Source organism: Leuciscus leuciscus, assembly GCF_965113295.1.
Source record: "Leuciscus leuciscus genome assembly, chromosome: 4".
Lineage (NCBI taxonomy): Eukaryota > Metazoa > Chordata > Actinopteri > Cypriniformes > Leuciscidae > Leuciscus > Leuciscus leuciscus.
In genome coordinates, this window is record NC_138728.1 from 20,431,691 (window position 1) to 20,454,082 (window position 22,392).

Consider the following 22,392-nt stretch of genomic DNA (forward strand, 5'->3'; position numbering starts at 1 on the left):
TTTTCCCCCGACGCTGGCGACGCGAGGCGACAACACAGTTGGCTTTCATCCGACTTTTTTCATCAGTCGGCTTTCCACCCATTTTCATCCGCTAGTTCTTCGCCGTCGGTTTGGTGTGTCCCGGGCTTAACGATACCCTCGTCACGATTCGATACATATCACGATACTGAACTCACGATACGATATTATTGCAATACTCCAAGACATTTGGTAAAAGGTTAACAAAATTTTTACTGTTGATTAAAATGCTAAATTTGGTGTTACATTGAAAATGAATAGGCTTGGACTTGGTGCTGGAAACCCAATGCACAGGACAATGGTGACACCAGAATAAAAATATTCATGATTCTGAAGCTGAAAATACAGAATTATATTAGACAAATATTCTTGCACACTGTCACTGATTAGATATATTTAAAAAAATGTAGGCCACTTTTTACTGGTGAGATAAGATAAGATTAGACTGTGAGTATAATTAGAGCACCTGAGCAACAAGTGTGTGCATTGGTCATAAGGAAGCACAGAGTTTTTGACTTTTGTAATGACTTTCCAAAGCCGTTGCCGTTGCTAATAAGCAAGTTTAGAACGCGTACAAATAGAGTCCATGCAGACGGATGTAGATGCAAACAAATGTCTTTCTTTATTACTTGTGCTCCATTAAATATGGTCTCAAAACTTCTTGTTGCCTTTCCTTGTTCACACGTACACACAAAACCATACCTTGTAAACACTGCATAGCACCTTGCATGCTACTCTGTAGTGCAGTCAAAAACTGTGTGCTTCCCAATTACCAACTCACACACTTGTTGCTCAGGTGCTCTAATTATACTTCAGCGCCTCTCAGTGGACAACAAAAACTTTGCAATAGAACAAATGTCTCCTACATAAATTACCCTTTATACCATTTTTTTTTTTTTTTTTTTTTTAAATAAAATAAAGACATCTTGAGCTTACCTAGTAGCTATTAAACATAAAATATTCCTTTAAGCAATTCATTTTTATACGTTACATTTTTTTTTTAAGTCACCCAAGTATTTTGTCCACCTGCACTGCACAATAACTTTCCCAAGCAAGCACGACTCAAACAAAAAATAGCGCAATTGAGCGGGTTTACGCCCAATCTGGCATCCCTGGAGTTGCGTGATGCTTTGTTTGCGTCAACACGGAAACATAGAAAAACTGGACTGGTACAGGAAAACACGTGAGTGGAATGGCATTCTTGTGGTATGTAACGGAACGTTTCATGTTGTCATTTAATGTGCAGATTATTCCAATGATAGGCTATAGGGGTGTTCGGTTCCGGTTTTTTTGGAGTCGACTCCGACTCCCGACTCCTAATTTTGGAGTCGGTGGAATCGACTCCTCGACTCCATTTACTTTGAATTAAAATAGGGTCAGGATTCAGAAGGTGCGTCTCAATATGCTTCCTCGTTTCTCGCTCGTATGTCCTACGACCCTGAAACCGATCGAGCTCCGCTCTCATGTAGGACATCTAAATTCTTTAATTCCACCGGGAGGGGGGCGAGGAACGAGGAGGCTTCCTGAGGAGTCAAGAGCGAGGATACAAATGTTTCCTATACTAAAATGTTTAATCAACTAAACCTTATAAATCCCCCTCCTTTTCACATCGCAGCTTCTTCAAATCATATTTAAGTGTGCAATATGTTAGTATTAATCATTAAACTTGTAAAAGCAGACTTGTTTTAGACAGTGTATTTATCTATTTATTTTGTATATTATTTTATATAATTTTAATGTAGTGAAGCTATGAACTTTAACTTAAGCATGTTTAATAGGGGTGGGCAAAAAAATCGATTCACATATGAATCGCGATTCAAACGTTACCGATTCAAAATCGATTCATAGAATTCCAAAAATCGATTCTTGTATTTTTTTTTTTATTTTTTTTTTTTTATATACATTTTTTGGTATTGTCCTGAAATGAGTTTAGCTTGCCATTCCCATAGATGGCGCTGCATCGAATTCACACTTACGCCTGCACACTCTTGTCATAGCCAAAAGAAGAAGTGCAGCAGAAGCGAAGCGGAGCAGAAGGAAGGCTGGCTGGCTGGCTTTGTGGCGTGTCTGTTTTTATTTCGGCTCCCATGTTAACAGGTTAGAGCTTGCACACAGCCTGCGTGACACGCGTGTCTCAGGTGTGGCCCGAGTCGTGCGGATATGGAACGCCGTTGGGGACAATACCTATTATATGCAACGCGTGAAATTTGGACGCATTAACACGCACAGTTTGTACGCGTCTTTTTGGTCCGTGTAAACGCGAACGTTTTGTACGTCTAAACGCGAAGTTTTTTGTCATGTTATTTAAAGACACGATCGTTTGTATCGCCTTAACGCAACATTTTTGGCCGTGTATTTTTTGTTACGTGTTTCTAGACGAACGTTTTCGTCGTGTAAACATGACATTTTTGAACGTGTAATATTTCTGAGTCTTATTTGATGTGCGACATACAAATGTTTCTGTTTTAGTTAAACTGGTGATAATTTAGAGTCAATGATTAAATACATTCAATGACTGCATGAATTAACATTACTTTTGTAACGTTAAAGGAATTTGTCCTGTAGGAAAAGTGAGTGGTCTCTGTGATCCAACGACCATATTTCCCCTCTGGTTAATGCATTCGAGGTGTCTATTTGGACCACTGCAAATAGCCTACTTGTTGGCAGAACTAATTACACTAGGCCAGTCTACCCTATATGTGGAAAAAGTCACCTCTTTAGTCAGCGGTTTCTGTGGCGTAACGTGTAAAGGGAGACCGGGGTTCTATTCCCACTGACAGCGCTTTTTTTTTATAACTTTACAGTTATTAAACGCATTTGTTTTCAATAAAAATGATTTGACTTAAAATTCATTTTAATTCATAAAAGTTACATTTAGGGTAAGGTTAGGGGTCTTTAATATCTCAATAAGTTGCCATGATTTTAATATTGTTTTATAAATCTAATAATCTACTGTCAGTTATATTGCAGGATGTTTAATGCACAACAATACTGATGAGCAAATAGTAACGTTATCTGTCACTATTTATAAGTAAATAGCATCTAAATGTCTGAATCCACAACTGTTGCTATTTACACTTGGACTTGGACTGGCTGCCCCACAGTTTACGTGGTCCGCCTGCTGTAGTGATTCTGTAATGTTTATGTGTCGTATGATTGTGTCTGTGTTTAAATGTTGAATAAAGATTTGTAAATTGTCATAGGCTACTGGTGCTTTGTTTTCTGCTTTTGTATTTGCCTTATTGTTATAATATACAATTGTTAAATTTGTGATTGTTACAATATATTGTTGTTATTAGATTATTTTTATCTGACATAGGCTATACAGTATACATACAGTAGGCCTATATGTGTATTAATTATTTCCAGTCAAACTGACATCCCGACTTCAAGGAGCATTCCAGAGTCTCTCATACCAGATTGATGCTGGCCCACTCGGAGATTAGGCTACTCCAGTCATTTTGAAAAAACAATAGCCACAGTATTTAGTATTTAGCCTTTGCTAACTTTATTATTCACTGTATTTATTAAAGTTGAATGATTTATGGCATTTATTGGCACTATTATGTATAATTATTGACACCCCACCCTGGACCTCACTAATTATTAAACCCTGGCTATGGCCGTATCCAGTGTTGTATGTTGTATATGTTAACATATGTTATACACAGGGCTTAATTTGAGCCGGAACACGCCGGAACATGTTCCGTCACCTCCGACATTGGATCCGGCACGTTTTTTATTGGATCCGGCACCTACTGTGTCACTAAAATTAATTGCCTAAATGAAAAATAAATAAATAAATACTGTTTGTGTAGTGTTCAATGTTTGTGACACGACTTGCGCGCTTGTTGTACGAGTTGAGATTGCTGTTAGCCTCGATCGTTTCACGCAGGGGAAAAATGTCAAAAAGACAGGAAAGTTTGCTTAACTTTTTCAAATACGCTGGACAGTCAGATCCCAAACAAGCAAAAATCGTTTCCGCTGATCAAAAAGGAGACCACGGTGGACACAGTAGCCTAGTATCGACATAATATCTTGTTATTTCGACATAATAAGGGGACATTCTAATCTGCATTAAGCCACATTAAGCGTTCTTATAATGGGTTTCTATTGGAGGAAAATGCTTAACGTGTAATTGCGTTCATATTCTGGGCTCATTTGATTTGTTTTTCTGATTTGGGCTTTTCTGATTTTTGTACCTAGCATAGCCTATTTGTTAGGATTTTAGTATCATAATGATTAATAAATGCACGCACAATTATCCGTGAACTTGATTTGAACAAATGCCTTGTGCAAAATTCAGAATTAAATTAATGTGCAGAAATTTGTACAAATAGAAAGTATGTAGGCCTACTATACTGTTTTAGCCATTAAAAAAGCGTATTTAGTTTCATATTTGTTAAAATATTATAATGTTATTTTTTTTTTTCCATTTATGTTGATTTATGAAAAGTGAACAGCACGACCGAGTAAGATGCGCAATATGAGACATGGAGCGGGTCAGACATGATTTTGACCGTTGAAGTTGAAGTTGTTTTGTAGAAAGCCTTTCTTTAAAGTGAATTTCGTTTTGTATAAATTGTATCTTAATTTTAATCAATTTTTCATCAACCAATTGCCTGTATTTAATCAATAGGCCTACGAAACAAATATAACGGAGGCGCCCGCGCGCTCACTATTGCACGTGAACTAGAGCACACCCTAACTTAACGAAACTCAGTGTATGCCTCACACAGACATGACAAATACATCAAATACACAAAGCTTGAAATGTCTTTAAACGAAATAATTCAAAACGAAAAAAGAAAAAGGCTACTCTCTGATTATGTAATCCATTAGGCTTATTATGTGCATTTCTCTCTATAAGCGCGTTCACACGGAGATGGCGATCGTCAACTTCATCTTTGCAGCCGAGTCGACACTTTTAGAGAAAACACTTGTTTATTAATAAAAATCAATACACGCATCACCGGATTTACAGATGCACGCACACATATTATTTCGAAATAACGAGATATTGTGTTGAAATAACATTATTATTAATAATAGCCTACATCTTTTAGAATAGGCCTATTTGATTGAATGCTGAAAGTTGCCCTTGTTCAATTTAATAAAATTAAAACTTTAATTGTGATCATTAACATAACTGAATATTAAATATTTAGTGGCCAAGTTTTGCGCGGCTCTCCGTCAAATCTAGCACCCACTCAGCACATGCGTTAAAAATTCTCTGGCGCTGTCCCTGCAGAGAAGCTACGTAGGCAGTGTAATTTATTTATTTATTTTTTGTTTTGTTTTGTTCCGTTACCTCCAACCCCCGTTTTGAGTCGCCGGATCCACTGCGCTCTGGGACCTCCCACTTTACAAATTAAGCACTGTACATCCTGTTATAAGAGGATGCCAACTGAACGCAGTCTGTAAAAGTTCTTTGACAGTTTAATAAAAAAATTCTAAGAGCCATCGTAGAGAGCAATCCACTTTTCCACGTTACCGGAGACAAAAAAACCTGCATGAGTACAAACGGGATGAGATGCCACAGCATGACACAGCACTGACATCACAGCCAACGTATAAATGCATCATTGACTCTAAAGTTTTACGCTTGCCTACGTACATGCCAACGTAAAATTACGATCTCATTCACGAACAAATGTTACGTGTGACGTTTGCATAGGTATTTGCTTACCTAACAGCACATCATCCCTCACGGAAAGAAATGTCGTCTGATGTTTATATATGTATACAGCAACGTGCCATCGCATCACAAATGCAAATGAAATCCTAAATAGAGCAACGCTATTGGCTGTTGTGCGGTCAGACGCGACACCCGAACATATACTTCGTATTGACGCGTACAAACTGTGCGTGTTAATGCGTCCAAATTTCACGCGTTGCATATAATAAGTATTGTCCCCAACGGCGTTCCATATGCGGAAAACGTGTGCATGCTAGAAATAGAACCGACGCCTATTTTTCTCGCGACACGCAAGCGTGTTGGAAGCGTTTCCAGGCAAAATAGAATGTTTATATGTCATTTTGACACGAATATTCATATTAATAAATGACATTTTGATGTTTGAAAGTCTAGGTTTTGACATAAATGCAGATATAATGTAGGCTTATTGTATTTTTTTTAATCGATTTTCAAAAATTGCACCTGTCAATACAGAACGAAATATTCTGTAGCCTATTTTGCCGTCAATAGCCTACTCCTTAAACTACATTTAGCAGTATTGTTTGTTTAATCTGACTACAGCACTTTAAAGCTAAATGTAAAAAAAAAAAAAAAAAAAGTATTTAAGTTTTAATTTAAACTTGAATTAAATGTATTCGAAAGCTGGCCAAAGCTTGGCACTTTGCACTGTTTAGTTGCAAAAGTTTTTATGAAGACAAAGTAATATCAAACTTCATTTAATTTGTTATTTATTTTCTTTTAAATTGTATGTCTACTGCAATCACACAGGAAAAAGTCAACTACATTTACATACTGTGAATCGTTTTTTGAATCGAGAATCGTTTTTGAATCGAAAATCGATTTTGAATCGAATCTTGAGTCTAAAAATCGGTATCGAATCGAATCGTGAAATTTTCTGAATCGTGCACCCCTAATGTTTAACTTTATTTTTTAACTTTTTTTGTTTAACTGAAAAATATTAGTTATATTATTACCAGTGGTGGAGGAAGTACTGAATCTCAGTACTTAAGTAAAAGTACAAATAACCAGAGACATATTTACTTTAGTAAAAGTAGAAGTACCACAATGAAAACCCTACTTAAGTAAAAAGTAAAAAGTAGCCTACCTGATTTTAAATGTACTTTAAGTATTAAAAGTAAAAGTACTTGCATAACAATTTATTCTCTTAATGTCTATATTCTAATAATTAGGGCTGTAACAATATGCAATATGAATCCGAAATCGCTACACTCAGATCTACGAACCTGTGTCGCGGTGAGAAGGCAGAATCGCGACACACACCTTTTTTGAAGTTAACATTATAGCCTACAATACGTAGACCTACACCACAAAACTAGTTGAGGGTAAATTATTTAATATTGGGCAATTCCATCGTTGTAAACGGGACATTTGCAGTAAAAACTTGAAATATAAATTCTCAGAAAATGCATTTAATACATATTGAAAAATATCAGTATGCGTTTTATATTTAATGGGAAATAGCCTAGGCTACACATGCGTTACGGGACACAAAAAATCTTTCACTTTTAGGTAGAAAAATATTTTTTTGTACCTAATTCTGTGAATTACACTGCGCAAACCAAAAGTAATACCCACCGGATGAAGAAGGGTTGGCTCTCCACAGAACTTATTTTTCGTGTTCCCATTTATGAGGAAAAAACAAAAGACGTGACAGTTCTCTGTTACGGACATGACCGCTCTGAAAGCGACTTTAAAACTTTCACTGAGACCTCAAACAGAAAGCACAAAGCCTTTTTTTAAAGTGAATTTCGTTTTGTATTAATTGTATCTTAATTTTAATCAATGTTTCATCCAGGATTTAATAAATAAGTAAATATAGTAGAAAATAGATAATCACGACACGTAGGCGCCGGCGAGTGAACTGAAGCGCGTCTCATAAATGAACCAAAACTCAGCGTATAAGGTAGCCTATCTATCTATACATTATTGTTCTTTGTTTTCCTGGCATTACTTTTTTTTCCCTCTCATTTCTTTATCTTTTTATTTTAATTTCCGTATCTTTACATTCATTATAATCTTTTCGTTATAATGAACTGTTGCTGTGTTGAACTTGAAAAAAACACTCGACACTGGGAGTCGATTCCTGACCTGGAGTCGATTCCGACACTAGGGCTAGTGAGAGTCGAGGAATCGACTCTTTTGGAGTCGACTCCCCATCTCTAATAGGCTATAAACGTGTTTTCTTTATTGCCACAATGTGTTGGTGGAGCTGGTTGCAGTTATAGGGATGTGTCTCCACCGTTCAACATGCTAACTTACGATTTTAGAATTTATCTAAGTAAAAAAAGTAGTTAAATAGAAAATATACGCCCTCTAAAAGAGTTCTAAACGACCTTTGCTGATGATGCGCATAAACATCTGTGTCAAAGGTAACATTTCGTCATCAGCATTAGCCCACGAGCTGCTCTCACTCAACCAGGGATTTGGACGACAGTCTGATAACTAAGTTAGATAGATCATATTCCATCTATATTCGTATTATTAACACGTATTTTCCTTGAGGTAAGATTTCAATCATTTGGATTAAACCACTTCCGGGTGGGTCTCACTAAAACACCACCGAGCACAACTTCAGATCATGTAGCATGCCACAATATTTGATGGTGTGAACTCTGGTTTTCCTTTGTGGTAACTTAACATGTTGTGAAGTTTTTGGGTAAAGATCATCGCTGCCATTTATCATCTGTTGTTTTGTATGTTTATGTTTATTTTCAGACATTATTTTTGTACTTACGCTTTTCGGATCATCTGAAACCCATCACAGAAGAAACATCTGATCTTATCGGACTATACAGTATCATGTTGGCACCTGTTAGGTACAGACATTTCATCAGGCAAAACCATAAATCAACGTGGTACCTTTTCAAAGACAGTTGTGGCTAAAAACAAGTAACAACAGTTTATTAACAGCTCATGGCATAATGCAATATTGCTGTGGGAAATATAAAATTGCCATGATGTGGTGAGCTACCAAAGTTAATATAATTTACTTACTTTAACGTTATTCCATTTTTTTTTTTATTAATCAAGTGAGACATTTAATTTTTCCTTTCCATGACACTAAATGGTGACTGAATATGTTAAGTTTAAACAACGATGGAAAAGCACCACCGAGCTAAATAAAAGTGGTCAGGACATTAAAAGCAGTGAGAAGAAACTGAGATCTCTTTTAAATATGCACACACATACTCATGTACACACAGACATGCACACACACTCAATAAAGATCTGCGACACACACACATGCACTAATGATTTATGACTAGACATTGGGCACTAAAGTAACCTTAAAGGTGCAATGCGCAACATTTCATGTTAAAAATACCCGTTTTTCTAACCCATACATGCTTAAACAATTGCCTGATGGGCTGAATGAGCCCTTCTCTGATCACTGCGATTGCCTCTATAATCCTGTACAGTAAAATAAATAAGAGGGATTCGGGACGGAATGAGCGTGCACACCTCTGGTTGCAGTTTCGCTTGTCGCCAGAGGGGGCATAGTTCTGCAAAAACTCAGAGACTTGCGCAATGCACCTTTAAGGAGATGCAGCTGCTCAAATGTGCTGCAGTGTTTTTGTCCTGCTTTTACTTGATATTTATTTAATGATTATGAGTATTGCTCTTATTTAGTTTTTCTTATTTAATTACAGGGAGAAGCCAAATAGAGTTTCATTGTACCTGTGTATAATGACAATATCTATTATTCCATTCTATTCTACACAACAATGCAGTTTAATAGAGAATACATGGCATTGTTCAGACACTTTTCAATGTCTCATTTAATTCTGTTTAGGACTGTGGTCACTGATAATGGGACATGTCCACTGCTCTCTGTCCAGCCCAGTCGAGGGCTGGTGGACGAGAAGTTTCAGATTGTCATAATGAATTTACTGCCAAATCAAGAGGTTACGATATACTGTCTACATCAATCAGAAGACAAGGACTTCTGGCAGGCGTTTGGACACTACATCAGTGATGAAGACGGAATAGTGACAGGTGCGTGGGACAGTCCATTGCACGACCCCTAGAAAAGTTACCACAGTAAACAGAGTCCTTACCAACATGCACTACCATACAAAAGTTAAGGGTTGGTGAGATTTTTTTTGAAGAAGTCTATTAAAGGTACTAAGGCTTAATTTATATGATCAAAAATACAGTAAAACAGTAATATTATGAAATATTATCACAATTTAAAATAACTGTTTTCTATTTTAAAATGTAATTTATTCCTGTGATGGATAAAGCAGAATTTTCAGCAACCATTATTTCAGTCTTCAGTGTCACATGGTTCTTCAGAAATCACTCTAATATGCTGATTTTCTGCTCAAGAAACATTTATTATTATCAGTTGAAAATAAGTGTGCTGCCTAATATTTTTGTGGAAACCATGATACATTTTTCATACATTTTCAGGATTCTTTGATGAATAGAAAGTTCAAAAGAACAGCTTTTATTTTAAATAGAATTTTTTTTATAACAATTTAAAAGTCAACTATATATATATGTTTACCACAGTTAATTGTTGTAAGGGAGATAGTGAACAGAAACCCTCAGCCTGGACAGATGGTAATCTGGCTGATCTAACTACCTAAACTACCTTGGATGATGATAAATAACCTTGTTTGACCAACTAAAGACAATATGAAGCTAGTTTTAGCTGGATTTTTTTGCCGGTCATAAAAATATACAATCATGGAATATGATTATATAGATTATATAGATTACTTATCTATTTGCAGAGTAAAAAAGTATCTAATTACATAAAACATTGTTGCAGTGTGCATTTATGACATGATGTGTATCTTGTTGAAATGTAGTGGCAAAAGATAAAAGTTTGGGAGGCACCTATGAAGGCACAGAGCAGATGGGATTGATATGGAGCATGAGACCCGTACCAGGAAGTCGATCTGGACTCAGGTAACCCCTAAACCTACCCTACACCATTATCTGGTTAAGGGGAAAAAAATCACACGTCCACTACGCATTGGATTTAATCCAGGATGTCATCGCGATACAGGCTGCATTGAGGACATATTGGACTTAGACTAGCAAAATCTTAATGTGTGGTTATTGCTGTTTCTCTGTTCTTTTTCTGCCAACTGAATAAAAAATTGTGAAATGTTAGTCTTATTTAAAGTGATCACTTTCTCATGTATTCTATTAACCTTTCCTTCCGGTCCCGTTCATTCAAGGTTGCGTAAGACAAATGTTCTTACACCGATGGTGATTCACTTTTCGGTATACAGTGGGCATCTATCTGAAGGATTTAGCGAGAAACCAACCCTGGCGACGAGTGTCACAGAACGCTGGTACGTTGCACCAGGTGTTCAGAGGGTGAGCGTCAGGGAGAAAGGAGTGCGAGGAACTTTATTTCTTCCTCCAGGTATGCACAAAATGATGAAATGCTTTGATATGATTAAAATACACCTTTTCTATGATACCAAGCAGAGTCCTGCACGGGTCCTTTTTGATAAAGCACCCGCAGTAATTAAAGCCACACTAAGTAGAAATTGTGTTTTTGTCAAACAGCGACCCCTAGAGTCGCTGTGGAATACTTGCACTGTCGTAAATATATTATATTATAACGTTTTTACATGATTGCAGCTAAATCACAAGTAAATGGTGATAGTCTAGGCCTACTGTATAATTTAATTTGTGTTGTTTTTATTGGAATGTAAACATTACAAAATGCCAGATAACATCAATTAAGTTAAATGTACGTCGCATTATTTCATAACATTGGCCGTTATGATGTCATTAGACATGATTATTGCAATTTATCATAATAGTTTGCAAATTGTGCTCGTTTACACTATTTACAACCTCTACGTTAGGCTTATTTATGATAATTATGTGAGATATTGAAAGCTGTTCTCATGATAATCGCAGGAATCAACGTCAACAGCGTCGTCAGATATCCCTCAGGACTAAATACACCTCACAACACCTGAGTTCAGCTGGCAAACTAATTCGTGAGGCATAGCTATCTGATTTATCAAAACGATTCACACCTGGTCACATAAATGTATTTTTGCGAAACGGATTTAAATTCGATCTTCAATTCTCGCGCTATATGCAGATTTAATGGAGTGCACTTCACCGAAAGCAACAGATATGAGCTGCATTTTATAGATCATCAGCTAAAATGTCAAAATCAAAGACCGCAATAAGAGAGAGCAGTAACAGCCCTGGTAAGATCATTTCGTTTCTTTACTTTTAATGATGAAGATTGTGTGTTAAGCGTCTGCGACTTACTTTCACTTTGATTTGCGATAGTTTGCACGTTGGCTTGATGCAGTTGCTCATCTGCGGTGATGCGTGTTCCAGCGCGTCGTCATATCTGGATATAACATATAGCCTGTACAACGCTCTCACACGTTTTTATTAGGGGTTCAAGCACGAAGTGCTGAAACCCTATTGTAATTGTAAGGATTTTTATTATTATTATTATTATTCTTCTCCGCTAAAACGCATCGTGCAGCCCAAACCGTAAGAGCTAGAGACTTGAAACTTGGCCACAAGGTAGTACAAAAATCGAGGAGAGGTTATCAAAGTATGAGCCCGATTGGCCAATAGGTGGCGCTATAGCGCAAAAAACAAAAAAAAATCACTATTTTGCTCATATCTCAATAACCATTTGTCTCAGCTTCAAGTGTCATACATCATTGGAATCCTTGGCTCAAGCCGAACAAGAAATATAGGAGGTATTTTATTTCCGGTATGCAAATTTTTCCGCCATTTTGGATTTTGTCCAAAACCTACTTTTGCGAACTAGTCCCTGGTTTTTCGCCCGATCGGAACCAAACCAGTGCAGAAATGTTCACAGTAGTCTGAATATCAATAATTATCGAAAAAAAGTTGAAATTTCGATTCACGGTCGCTAAGGGGTGCCAAAACGTTTGAAGAAGGCGGAGCCTATTTTACTAAAATGGCTATAACTCCAGAAGTAAATGAGGTATCTTCACCAAACTCGGTACACATGTGTAAGAGGTCAATCTGAGGTCACAGTAAAAAAATCGCGGCGATTGGCCACATGGTGGCGCTATAACATGAAAAAAACATAAAATGGGCTATAACCACCTGACCGTTAGTCCGATTGACTTGAAAATTGGTATGCAGTGTCTTGGTCCAAGGTGCCATGTATATCTATGAGGACATTAGTGTATCTCAAAAAACATGGCCGCCATCAGCCAATGAAGTTTGAGCACCTATTAGACAAGGTTAACGGAGGCCGATCGGAACGAAACTCGATGGGCATGTTCGACTCATGGCCCTAAAGGTCTGTAAGAATTTTGAAAGAAATCGGCCACTAGTTGGCGCTAACGAGTTTTATGGCTCTGTAATCACGTGGTGTTACACTTATCGTCACAAAATGCATATCATTTGATAGAGCTGCTCATCCTGAACAACTTTGCCTCTAGAACCATTCCTGTCAATCAAACCGTTCATTAAATATTCATGAATATGTTAAAAACCTACTTTTGCGAACTAGTCCCTGGTTTTTCGCCCGATCGGAACCAGACCAGTCTAGGACAATTCTCTGGACTCTCTAGATCAATAATTATCAAAAAAAAGTTGAACTTTTGCATTTGTATGGCTGTAATAGGGTCATTTATAAAATGGGCGTGGCAAAATACACTAAAAAGCCTATAAATCCTAAATGAAAACTCAGAACTTCACAAAAGTTGGTGAGCATATGTGACATGACATCATTAACAAGCATGCAACATTTTATGGAGATTGGACCAAAGGTGGCGCTATAACTGTTAAAAAGCTTTAAAACCATATATTTCCTATGGTAAACTGCCTGTATTGGCTGTAAATGGTCTTTTCCATCTCTGATCATATAGTTTTCATATCATAATGTTCAAAACTAGTGCAATACAATTCTCTGGACTCACTAGGTCAATAATTGTTAGAAAAAGTTGAACTACTTCATTTGGATAGATATAATAGGTTCACTTCAAAATGTAGCCTTTACCAAGTGTCCCCGAAAGCCTATATCTCTTTAATGAATGACTCAGACCTTCTTAAAAAGCCAGTGAAATATCACTCTGAACATGCATGAAAATTTTCAGACCGATCGGACAAAATTTGCCTCTATAACAGTTAAAAAGGTGAAAATTATATGAATATAATGGCATATTAAGCCAATAAGTTGTATTTTACTGCCCCCTGCTGTTTAAAATTTATAAAATCACTATTTTAACATTTACAATTACATTTAGTCAAAATCCGTCCGTTAAAGTATTAGTATTGACAGTTTTATCACATCATATATTTCAAATGTCTGTATCTACAACATAATGTGTTTGTGTAGTCTTAGGTTTCTGAATAAATTCTGAATCTTCTGATTAATAGCTAACAAAGACTTTGTGAAATGTTTATAGACCATTCAAATATATTTTCATTATGACATATCCCAATAGCATTGAAAAAACAACAACAACATTTGTCTTCGTGTGTGTGTGTGTGTGTGTGTGTGCATGCATGATTGAGTTAACATGGAAAAACTGGTTTGCTTTAGTGCAGAAAACTGCTTAACTATATAGTTATAACTATAAATCCTAAACGAAAACTCAGAACTTCACAAAAATTGATGAGCATATGTGTCATAACCTGCTAAAGAAGCATGGAAAATTTTATGGAGATCGGACCATAGTTGGCGCTATAACTGTTAAAACGCTTTAAAACCATATATTTCCTATATGGTAAATTGCCTGTATTTGCTGTAAATGGTGTCTTCTATCTATTATCGTATAATGTTCATATCATAATGTTCAAAACCAGTGCAGCACAATTCTCTGAACTCTCTAGATCAATAATTATCAGAAAAAAAGTTTAACTTCTTCAAAAGGTGATTTTATATGAATATAATGACATATTAAGCCAATAAGTGGTATTTTACTGCCCCCTGCTGTCATTTCATCATACTACTCCCTAATATTGTTATAAAATTCATATTTAGACTTTATAAAATCATTATTTTAACATTTACAATCACATTTTGTCAAAACTCATCTATTGGAGTATTATTATTGACAATTGTGTCACACTGTCTGTCTGAGATATGGAAATTGAAAATGAAAGTAAAACGGCATTTAGGCCACGCCCCCCCAGTACAAATTCATTCATAACTCGAAAACGGAAAGTCGTTGCGCGCTCAAATTTTGATGGTAAGGTCCTCTCCGGGCTCTTGATCGAAACGTGTCATCGCGGGCCTCGGGAGCGCGCCCCCCACGAATCGCAAATTCGTGGGACCCCCGATTTTGAACGGCCGAAACTCCCGACCCAGACCACCCCGAACCTTGTGTGAGAGCTCGTTGGAAAGGGCCAGTTCTTGGCTAGCTTCGATTCAAATGTGGTGTAATTTGCCCTGGGCATTCCAGAGATAAAAGCCCCAATAGATATGCCTTTGAACGGTCATATTTCCGGGCTCCAATCGCCCAAAAACACCGCGATGGTCTCATTCAACAGGGCTCCTCAAGAACTATCTATGCTCTGAATTTCAGAATTTTTCGCCTTCTGGTTCCCGAGATATAAGTGAAAAACCAAATTCCCATTCATTCATTCAAACACTTCAACTGTAAGATGGAGGCTGTAATTCCACTGTTGTCAACTAGAGGGAGCAGCAGTATTAGACATAGTATTAATCTTTTTATCAGCTTTCAGCTTTGGCCAACAAACAAATGGTTAAAGCTATTTTTTTTTATTATTATTATTATTGGACTGATAATATAGATCACAATGAAATATATGAAATGGTTAGACCATTAAAATATTTTTTTCACAATAACACATCCTAAAGACATTGAAAACATATTTGTATATGTGTGTGTGTGTGTGTGTGTGTGTGTGTAAGCATGCATTATTGAGTTAACATGGAAAACACTTATATTACAATAACTATTATAACACAGTCATATTTTGTCAGTGTTTATCACTTCATTTGCACTGACACTTCACATAATTGCTAGTAATGTGGTAAATCACGCTAGAAACATGGTAAATCATAGTAAATAATTGATGGTCTCATTCAACAGGGCTCCTCAAGCACTCTCTATGCTCTGAGTTTCAGAATTTTTCGCCTTCTGGTTCCCGAGATATAAGTGAAATACCAAATTCCCATTCATTAATTCATTCAAACACTTCAACTGTAAGATGGAAGCTGTAATACCACTGTCCACTGGAGGGAGCAGCAGGATTACGCATGACCTTTTCATTAGTTTTCAGTATTGGGAAACAAACAAATGCTTTAAAAAGCAATCTTTTTTAAAAAAAATTTTTTTTAATATTATTAGATCACAAAGGAATTCTAATAGACCAATAAATATATTTTCTCAATAACATATTCCAAAACATTAAAAACATATTTGCATTTGTGTATGTTTATTTCTGTGTGTGTGTGTGTGTGTGTGTGTGTGTGTGTGTGTGTGTGTGTGTGTGTGTGTGTGTGTGTGTGTGTGTGTGTGTGTGTGTGTGCGTGTGTGTGCGTGTGTGTGCGTGTGTGTGCGTGTGTGTGCGTGTGTGTGTGTGTGTGTAAGCATGCATTATTGAGTTAACATGGAAAAACTGGTTTGCTTTAGTCCAGAAAACTGGTGAAAATCATGAAGTTTAAAGTGAAAGTGAGCCAATAAGTGGTCTTCTTCTGCCCTCTGCTGGCCATTCTACTTATTAATGAAGTCTTTTCACATGTGCTCACATTCATATTTAGACTCTAAAAATCACTTATATAACAATAACTATTATAACACAATCAGATTTTGTCAGTGTTTATCACTTCATTTGCACTGACACTTCACATAATTGCTAGAAACATGGTAAATCATAGTGAATAATACTATAATGTGGTGTATCAAGGTAAACCATGCTAGAATCCTGGCAAATCATTCTAGAACGTGGTAAATCATGGTAAACTATGCTAGAACAGGGTAAATCATGGTAAACCATGATAAACTATGGTAAATCATGTTAGAATGTGGTATATCATGGTAAATCATGCTAGAACAGGGTAAATCATGGTAAACTATGATAAATCATGATAAACTATGGTAAACCATGCTAGAATCACAGTAAACAATGGTAAATCATACTAGAATGTAGTATATCATGGTAAATCATGCTAGAATATGGTAAATCAAGGTAAACTAAGATAAAATCATGGTAAACTATGTAAATCATGCTAGAATCATAGTAAATAATACTAGAATGTGGTAAATTATTGTGGGAGGAGCCTATTTTACTAAAATGGCTATAACTCAAGAAGTAAATGAGATATCTTCACCAAACTCAGTACACATGTGTATGGGTTCAATTTGAGGTCACAGTAAACAATTTTATGGAGATCGGTCCATAGATGGCACTATAACTCCTATAAAAAGCTTTAAAACCACATATTTCCTATGGTACATTGCCTGTATTGGCTGTAAATGGTCTTTTATGCCATCTATTATGTCAGTGGTTACATGCTTGCTAAATAAAACTTAATAACTTTTGATGCTTTTGTGCTTAAAGGCCTTAAATGCTTGAACCCCGATAAATGCTGCTTGCAGCTTTAATTTTATTTATTTTTTAAGCATTTTTGGGAGGAGTACAATTTACATATGTGGTTTCAAAAACCATATGCATTTACACTTGTCCAGTTTCGTCTGGAATGCGTCTCAGATCTCCTCCTGAAGTGGTTTGAGGGATCGGATTCAAATGCGTTTCGGAGGGCATTTAAACCTGGACTTTTCACGATCGGATAGCTATCCGATCTGAGAAAATGCATGAAGTGGCCAGGTGTAAACAACCCCCATGACAAAAACATACGCACGAAAGCCGAAAGCCGAAAACAAACGCTGGTTGGCCTCTCACATCCAAATTTGAGGAAGTGGTGGGGGAAGTGACGTATGCCGTAAAGCAGTCGAATTTTGTAGTTCTTTTTGTGCTCTGGTTACTACCCGCACCCCGAAGTTACATAGTGCCAGTAAAAGCGATACAGACCCTGTCAGGCTATGGCAGACGTGTCATTCAACCTATTGTAAGTTGATGTACCATCACAAGGATCTTGGAAATATATTATGAAGGTTGAAAAGTTACATAGTGTTGCTTTAACAGAACACCCGACCCAATATCCGACAGAAACACTCATTTTAGTGCGTACCCGCCCCGTTTGACATAAAAAACCGCGACCGGAACCGCACCCGCATTAAATCTCTTACATGAGGTAGACAAAAATCTTTTTCTCATGTAGCCTAACCCAAGTAAGAAAACCAACATTAGGCATTCTGAGCCGATGCAATTAATAAAACATTGCATTAAACAACACAAGTAAAATAATAGAATGAAGAATGTTTTAGTAGGCTATTTAACTGTAAGCTTAAAGCTAGTAAATATTTAGTAGATTCACTTAGCATGTAACATGGTTGTGAAATTCAAAACCAGCACCAAAAATAGGCTAAAACTTTTATTCAGATTGTGAATATATTAAATACATAAAGCGAGCAAAGCGCGCTCCCTTTAATATAATTACTATAGCTTTCAATCAGATGCATCGCGATTGACTACAATGCTCAGCGCTGCAAATAATGCTGTAATTTAGAAGCCTTTAACAGTCTCGTTCAGACACGTAAATATTATTCCACCCATTACAGGTTTATTCATTTCTGAATTAACATTTATTTGCAGGGCGCAAAGTCATAAAAATGTCAGGGTAATACAACTGCCAACTTACACTCAAGGTGTTAGGAAAATATGTATTACATTGGTGACTGACAATCAACTGCAGTCTTGTATTGAGATCTGCCTCCATCCAATTAGTAACCGATGTATAGAACCAGGTCAATACGGGCAATATGGAAGAAAAGATCTGTCGCTGCTTTCTTTAAATCACAACTTTAAAATTAAATTGCTTATAAATAACTTGTTTTTTAGGCCCTGGGCCGTACCCAGGAGTGCTGGACCTTTGGGGAGGAGGTGGTGGTTTGGTCGAGTATCGTTCTGCCATGCTTGCATCTCATGGCTTTGCATCAATGGCACTTGAGTACCTCGCTCCAGAAGAGCTGAAAACAGTTGATGTTGATGTGTCGTACTTTGAGGTATTTCAGAACTTTTGACAGTCTCCTAATGTGGACCAAATTTGGCATTGACATCCTTGCTGATCTGCAGTTGTCATCAGACTTTGTCATTTAATTTGTTCCCTGTGCATTGTATTTGTTTCCAGATTAACTCTATATCCCACTTACTTTGTATATATATTATTTCTGTAGAAAGCATACCAGATTTTGCAAAATCATCCAAAGGTACAGCAGGACAATATGGCAATGCTTGGGCTATCTTTTGGAAGTGCCGTCACATTCAGTATGGCGGCCTACTCAGAAGTCATCAAGGTTCGCTTGACCTGCATACACGAATGTACAGTTATCTACATTTTAAATGCAGCTTTTTATTATTTAATATCCTTTTACTGTCTTGTAGCCCCAGTGCTGTGTGTGTATCAGTGGAAGTCATGTGATTCCTATTGATAAATCTCTTTTTGAAGTCTTTGAGGAGATAAAAAAGTGAGTGGATTAAACATTAATTCATAACCTGACTGAGATCTAATGCAATAGTAATAGCAATCGTAGTAATATATTCTTTATTTCTCTCCATATTTAATTATATTGTGAATAAAAAAAGTCAGGAACTGGCAAGGGATTTCCTAATGGAGCTTATTGAAATACAAACAAAACACATTATAACTTATATATAAAAATAAATAAAAACATTTTGGAATTTACTGAATGTGGATATTTGACCTTTTCTGCACACAATTAATGTTGTCTTCCTGTCAAGCTAATTTAACAAGTGCCAGAGGACCATAACAAGCCCGGTCATGTCCTGCAGTTTGGGAAATATAATTGGATGTGTCAGTAACAAATGACGTTCATTGCAGGCATGCGAATAAGGTACGTATGAATGAGGAGAACCAGGTAATACAGAGAGACATCATCTTGCCGATTCCCTCAGACCCGGCTCTCAAAGTAGACGTGAGAATGACTTTGACATTTCTTTGTTCATATAGTATACAGTTTGTTTGCATATAATTATTATAATTACTATTATTTGTAATGCCAGTTCTCTATTTTTTTTAAATGCACATAGGTTGGGAGAATAAAGTGTCCTCTTCTGTTGGTGAATGGTGGTGATGATCAGAACTGGGCTTCTGTTGAATCTGCTGCAGATGTGAGTTATATATATTTAATTTTGTCCAAACATGATTACCTCAAAAGGACAGCTAATGTAAGACAATATTAACAATAGACAATGAGACAATATTAAAGGAATGGTTACCCAAAAATGAAAATTCCTTTCATATTTTTTTTCTCCTTGTTTTTTTAAATGTCTGTAACAGTGTTATTGATTACTAAAAGCTACAAACAAATATTTAACTATATAACTGTTTACTAAATATTAAACTGTATAAGTAACTAACTATATATTAAAAGATGAAATAAAATAAAATGTAAATATTAGATAATAAACTTATTACTTCAATAAAAATGAGAAATTTTGCCTTGACTACTAACTGAAATAAAATAAGTTGAAGATTAAGTACTAAAAATTACTAAAACTAATAAAAAACGAATTACAATGATAAGCTGAAATATATAAAAACTGAATATAAAAAAATAAATAATAATAATTATACACTTGCATATTGAAGGTGCTCTAGCGATGTTGGGTGACGTCACTTCTTGTTAACGTTCAAAGTATTGTCAAACAAAACGGAGGCTAGCTCAACCCTCCCTCCTCCTCATCCCGTCCCCTCCCCCTCCCTTCCGTGCTTCCTAAAACAGTCATGAACCATTTAGAAAAACCAAACTGGATTTACCCACCTGTTCAGCAAAAACAGAGCCACCTGAATGTCGGATTGGAAGCCCTTCTGCCGGCTGAGTTCTCGTCACCTTTTAAACGCTTTTCTGATGTAAATTCGGGACTTCGCGCGTTCCTTCTCCTTTTCCCTCTTCTTTGTTATTTGTTCATCTGAACGTTGTCTCTTTGGTCGTGTGTCGGCCATATCAAAATTCTCAAGAATATAAATTTTTAACGTTAGTCGTTGTCTAGGACATCTCTCCTAACTTCCCTCTTCATGCCTCTCTCTCCTCCACTCCCCACCCCCCTTCATGTGCACGCACACTAACCTCCCAACCCCCACCCCCAAATCATTCTTGTCGGTTATTGGCTGGAACACTGTTTGTTATGTTTCGTGGGCCAGGTTGGGCCAGTTTGTTTTTCTTGCCGTTTGTGGAGCCTGGGCTGTCTACAGAGACCGTGTTTTTTGACAGTGTGTTCAGGGGACATGCAGCTAGCGGACAGTGAGGAGATGTTTGCGGTATGTGACAAAAAAAATTTGGGCCTAAAAAACATTGCTTAGAGCACCTTTAACTTGCGTCGTAGCCTACGATTCAAAAGGTGTCATCTTACAGTCTATATACGCTGTACACCCCGTGTAATGTTCTCAACTATGATTCAAATGGTTTAATGTGAATTGGGTCCTTGATTTGGATATTTTATACCCAGATGGAGATGATGATGGAGAAAGCAGGAAATCGGCACTTGTTGACAGTCCTGACATATCCTGATGCGGGTCATCTGATCGAACCTCCGTACTCGCCTCACTTCCGAGCAACTAACTTCATGCTGCAAGAAATGAAGGAGAAAAGTAAGCAACATTTTTTCATATAGGATCAACATATTTAGAACTTTTTTTAAATGTGTAATTTGTTTGAATATAGATCTGAATGTAAGTTGTTGTTATTGTTGCTGCAGTTGTCATGCTATGGGGTGGACAGACCAAACCACACGCTTACGCACAAGAGGATGCATGGAACAAGATATTAGCATTTTTGCGGCAGCACCTCTGCTTCAGTTCAAACTTTGCAAAGGCCAAACTGTAGTTCTGTCATTTACAACATTGATTGCCAGCACTTGTTGTTACATTTTGCTTTGGTATCTGTATTAAACAAAAGTGGACAATAAGTATTACTTTTTATGTAATACATTTGTTGCAGAAATTATACATAATTCATTAATGATGTTTGCAATAAAAGGGGATTATAAATATAGCACCATTACATGGTTTTGATAACACTGGAATGACTCTAAAAACTGCTGGGTTGTGTTAACCCAATTTTGGGTCAAATATGGTCTCACCCAACGTTGGGTTAAAAATTTAATTTAAAAATGGACAAACCCAGCCATTGGTTTACAGTTTTAATGTAACCAATGCAATTTGTCCATTTTTAAATTGCATTTTTGTCCATTTTTGATTTTGTCCAAAATGCAATTTGTCCATTTTTAAATTGTATTTTTTAACCCAACGTTGGGTGAGACCATATTTGACCCAAAATTGGGTTAACACAACCCAGCAGTTTTGGATAAAGGAATTACAAACACAGTTTAGTTTTTTTGGGAAAGATTTCTTAGCACACTAAATACCAGTGATCACACTACATTTTCTTCATGTTGTACCTCTTTCTAAACAGGCGTTTAGATGATTTCATTGTTTCATTTTATTTCGTTTAACTTTCTTTGTTTCTTTTGATTAAAAAGAATGATTTCTATTTTATAAAGTGAATGACATAATTATTACATAATTATGATGGTCAGTATTTTAAACAAAAGAATTGATG

The 22,392-nt window shown here is 36.5% G+C and overlaps 1 protein-coding gene and 1 long non-coding RNA gene across 8 annotated transcripts; one reads left to right on the forward strand and one right to left on the reverse strand.

Annotated features, from left to right (window-relative positions):
• The first annotated feature begins 1,123 nt into the window (after window positions 1-1,123).
• On the forward strand, window positions 1,124-21,739 carry LOC309497878 (peroxisomal succinyl-coenzyme A thioesterase-like). Of its 7 annotated transcripts, none has more exons than XM_082168267.1 (13): window positions 1,163-1,280; window positions 7,904-8,239; window positions 8,453-8,553; window positions 9,531-9,733; window positions 10,555-10,654; window positions 10,930-11,120; window positions 18,653-18,816; window positions 18,988-19,107; window positions 19,196-19,278; window positions 19,653-19,746; window positions 19,862-19,942; window positions 21,281-21,422; window positions 21,530-21,739. In XM_082168267.1, exons 3-13 carry the CDS (start codon window positions 8,537-8,539, stop codon window positions 21,655-21,657), a joined length of 1,323 nt encoding a protein of 440 aa, XP_082024393.1. In that variant the 5' UTR covers window positions 1,163-1,280; window positions 7,904-8,239; window positions 8,453-8,536; the 3' UTR covers window positions 21,658-21,739. The 7 variants fall into 7 exon arrangements, with proteins under 7 accessions (XP_082024391.1, XP_082024396.1, XP_082024393.1 ...); XM_082168269.1 differs by having other exon boundaries at window positions 7,904-8,106; XM_082168265.1 differs by lacking the exon at window positions 7,904-8,239 and having other exon boundaries at window positions 1,124-1,224.
• On the reverse strand, window positions 8,747-11,340 carry LOC309497919. Its single transcript, XR_014205752.1, has 2 exons — window positions 11,238-11,340; window positions 8,747-9,097 (listed from the first exon to the last, which is right to left on the reverse strand). It is a non-coding gene; the product is annotated as an uncharacterized lncRNA (long non-coding RNA).
• Window positions 21,740-22,392: the final 653 nt, after the last annotated feature.